Below are 3,925 nucleotides of genomic sequence, written 5' to 3'. Positions count from 1 at the left end.
ACTGTTTCTAAAAATAAAAATTAAAGATTAATGGATGGCATTATCCAGCCATAAGGAAGACCACCTGGAATACTGTTATACACAGTGGGTCAAGACCACTTAAAAAGCCTTATGAAAAGAGCACAGCTCAGGTGAGGTTTTTATTCCACAAAGAAAATGCAGTACATTTTTTAGTTCCTTTAAACCTCAGATTTATTCCAGAGCCTATGCACTTAGTCACTAACCTATACTCTGTTTCCACCCTATTTTTTCCATTTGGTTCAATTGTATACATTTAAAACTAACTGCACTGGTCAAATACGTACCATCTTTGGTTCACATTAAAAGATTATGGTTGGCTGGGCACGGTGGCTCACGCCTATAATCCCAGCACTTTGGGAGGCCAAGGCGGGTGGATCACGAGGTCAAGAGATCAAGACCATCGTAGTCAACAAGGTGAAACACTGTCTCTACTAAAAATACAAAAATTAGCTGGGCATGGTGGTGCACGCCTGTAGTCCCAGCTACTCGGGAGGCTGAGGCAGGAGAATTGCTTGAACCCAGGAGGCGGAGGTTACGGTGAGCCTAGATCGTGCCATTGCATTCCAGTCTGGGTAACAACAGCGAAACTCCGTCTCAAAAAATAATAATAAAAATTAAAAAATTAAATATTATGGTTTAAAATTGGCCAGAAGGTATTAAATATTGACAAAAAAGGAAGTTTGAAATACAGTTTTGGAATGAGAATGCCCTTAGAGTTTGTTTCATTAACAATAATAATTTATCTGATATTGAACTACATTAACAATGTTCTGGCTGGGCACAGTAGCTCACACCTGTAATCCCAGCACTTTAGGAGGCCGAGGCAGGAGTATCACTTGAGCCCAGGAGTTTGAGATCAGCCTGGGCAACATAGCCAGGCCCTGTACATAAAAAATAGTAATAATTAAAAATTAGCCAGGCATGGTAGCACAACCCTGTAGTCGTAGCTACTTGGGAAGCTAATATGGGAGGATTGCTTAGCCCAGGAATTCAAAGATATGATGAACTGTAATCACATGACTACACTGTAGCCTGGGTAACAGAGTGAGACCCTGTCTCTTAAAAATTAAAATATATATATATATATATATATATATACACACACACACACACACACACAAGCAATGCTCTAACTTGGAATTCCCAACTGTTTGCCAATCAGCGTCCTCATTTCCCTTTATCAAGATAATACCATATGGATCCTAAGTATGTTTAATTTAACACATTCTCCTTATTATAATGGCCAATTACTTTAGCAATAGTAATCTATCGGATAATTTATTTAAAAGAGAGAGAGATAGATAAATGGGTAGATTTTAACAATGTAAACATCAAAAGAGAACATTTTTTTCCGTGAGTCAGGGAATATTTAAAGAGATCTCAAAAGTTCTATTTTCATTAGTTCCACATCACATATTTTGTGCTTTCTTTGACTAGCCAAAGAATTTCCTTGGGGAAAATGTGAGGGTAAAACCAGAGCTAAGGAGCTATAAGAATTTGGAATGGCTTCTTGAAATCATGCTACTCCAAGTATGTTGTAACCTCAATCACTCATAAATACATAACTCCCAAACCAAGAATTTCTGAGGGCAAAAGCATACCACCATGTGCAGGAAAGGCATGGAAGGGAGAGAAAGAGGGAACGATGTAGATTTCCTGTTTTATTCCAGGACGACTAGGTTAAACTCTGTAGCCTAAAGCTATTCATTTAAACTGAGTTTAGCCTAGTTGTCCTGGTATAAAAGTAGTCAGAAAAAGTTCTCAGTGTGACACAGACTTCAGGGAAATTGCAAAGCCTGAAAGAAACATAATTCCCCTCAATCCACTATGGATGTTCTCACCAAGTGTTTTTACCTCTGCATTAGATTTGGACAGGAGAGCAATTTATTCAGGTAAAAATGGTTTGCTTAGTCTCTTGCTCTAGTCACTGATTTTTAATCTAAAAATACAATTAATTGATCTAGCTGATGAAAGTTACAGACAGAAATAAGCTAAGTTCTCTCTTCCTTTAGGGAATGCTGGCAGCAATTCACCATACAAAGTGGATGGAAGAATCCTCCCAGGGACACTGGAAATAGTATCTTCTTGTCAAATGGAAGGAGGTATGCCCTAAAATTTGGGTGGGACATTGAATTTTCTTTTATTTTTTGAGATGGAGTTTCGCTCTTGTTGCCCAGGCTGGAGTTGGATCTTAGCTCACTGCAACCTCCACGTCCTGGGTTCAAGTGAATCTCCTGCCTCAGCCTCCTGAGTAGCTGCGATTACAGGCATGCACCACCATGCCTGGCTAATTTTGCTTTTTTTTTTTTAGTAGAGATGGGGTTTCACCATGTTGGCCAGGTTGGCCTTGAACTCCTGACCTCAGGTAATCCACCTTCCTCAGCCTCCCAAAATGCTGGTATTACAGGAGTGAGCCACCATGCCCAGTCAGCACTCAATTTTCTATGCTCTTCTATTGGAGAGATCTCTGGCAGGCAACTCTAACCTCTAAATTAATGTTTCTATGCCAAGTTTCTTTAAAAATATCTCTCTCTAGATTCTCTTTGTATCTATTCATGTTAACTGTGTGGAAACTCAGCCTATTACAGGGTCTGATCATGCAAGAACACAAGGCTTCATTCAAAGGGCAACAGCAAGAAGAAAGAGAAAGCAAGTCTGCGAGGGTACAAAACACACAGCGTTTAAAATTAGACTAATGCTGGCCCATTCCAAAAGAGCAGCGAAGCACCTGGACTGAAAACAAAATGAAGAAACTAAAATAAGGACAAGGAAATAAAACTTGGTCAGTGGTGAAACTGGACTTTCAGCCCTCTCTGGACAGGAGCTGCTAAAATAACCCCTCCCCAGGAAGACCTCAGAATAGTTAGAATAAGTAGCCTGCTCTTCACTGAGTATGCCTACAGGTCTACATTAATGACTTCCTCAAATTAAATACACTGCATTGATATTACACACACACACACACATATACACACACACACACACACACACACACACACACCCCCAGCTGGATGGGCCTCTCCCTCCCAAAGAGCATCCACAGGAATATGAATGACATAAAGGCCTCTGACTACCCTCCAACAAGGTAGAGAAACTGAGTCACAGCCTCCTTCTCTCAAGTCCTCCCTCCCTCCCACAGCTCTGTGCTCCATCACACATCAGAGGTCCGTATGTTTTCATCATCAAGGTTGAACAGAAATGGCTTTTCCTTGGGGTGCTGGGGCTCCGATCTGTGCCTTAGCCGGGAGCTGGGCAGCACCCCAGCAGCACTGCCCTCCCCAGGACGAGGCATGAACAAAGAGTCCTCTGAAGTCTCTTCGGCTGGAAGTAGCTTCTCCCCAGCCTGGGGGACAGGTGTCCAGGGCTGCCAGGAGGAGGCCATCGAGGGGGCTTTGCAGAGGACTTTCTTCTCCTCCACAGGTGGCCGCCCCCTGCACAGGATAGAGTTGGGGCCACTTGAAAGGCTGGAGCTTCCAGGTCGGGTCAAAGAAATTGATCTAGAAAAGGACATTTCCTACAAGAATAAAAGGAAGAAAAAAACAAAGGAAATTTAGGGCTTTTCAAACAATTTTTATCCCAAAGTCCCAGGAAGAGTACCCAACCAGGATGACTACTTCATAGGTCCAGGGATGCTTGCCCACAAAAACGAAATACATTCAACGGGATTCACTCCAGATGGTGGCAGTGAGATTTGCAGGACATATCAGAAATTCCATTTCTCAGCCAGGTGTGGTAACTTATGCCTGAAATCCCAGCACTTTGGGAGGCCCAGGTGGGTGGATCACCTGAGGTCAGGAGTTCAAGATCAGCCTGGCCAACATGGTAAACCCCATCTCTACTAAAAACACAAAAATTAGGCAGGTGCGATGGTGAGTGTCTGTAATCCCTGCTACTCAGGAGACTG

General features: G+C 42.4%; 1 protein-coding gene across 4 annotated transcripts in view; it reads right to left on the bottom strand.

Annotated features, from left to right (window-relative positions):
• Positions 1–1,942: 1,942 nt before the first annotated feature.
• Positions 1,943–3,925, bottom strand: part of PLEKHA2 (pleckstrin homology domain containing A2) — a 73,934-nt gene continuing 71,951 nt past the window's right edge. For all 4 annotated transcript variants that reach the window (XM_035270340.3, XM_035270339.3, XM_035270341.3 and 1 more), the window contains one exon: positions 1,943–3,535. In XM_035270340.3, the coding sequence (XP_035126231.1) occupies positions 3,173–3,535 (363 nt within the window). In that variant the 3' untranslated portion in view covers positions 1,943–3,172. The remainder of the gene's footprint in view (positions 3,536–3,925) is intronic.

Source organism: Callithrix jacchus, chromosome 13 (assembly GCF_049354715.1).
Source record: "Callithrix jacchus isolate 240 chromosome 13, calJac240_pri, whole genome shotgun sequence".
Taxonomy (NCBI): Eukaryota; Metazoa; Chordata; class Mammalia; order Primates; family Cebidae; genus Callithrix; species Callithrix jacchus.
Note: the sequence above shows the minus strand (reverse complement) of the source record. Positions and strands in the feature narration are given on the sequence as shown.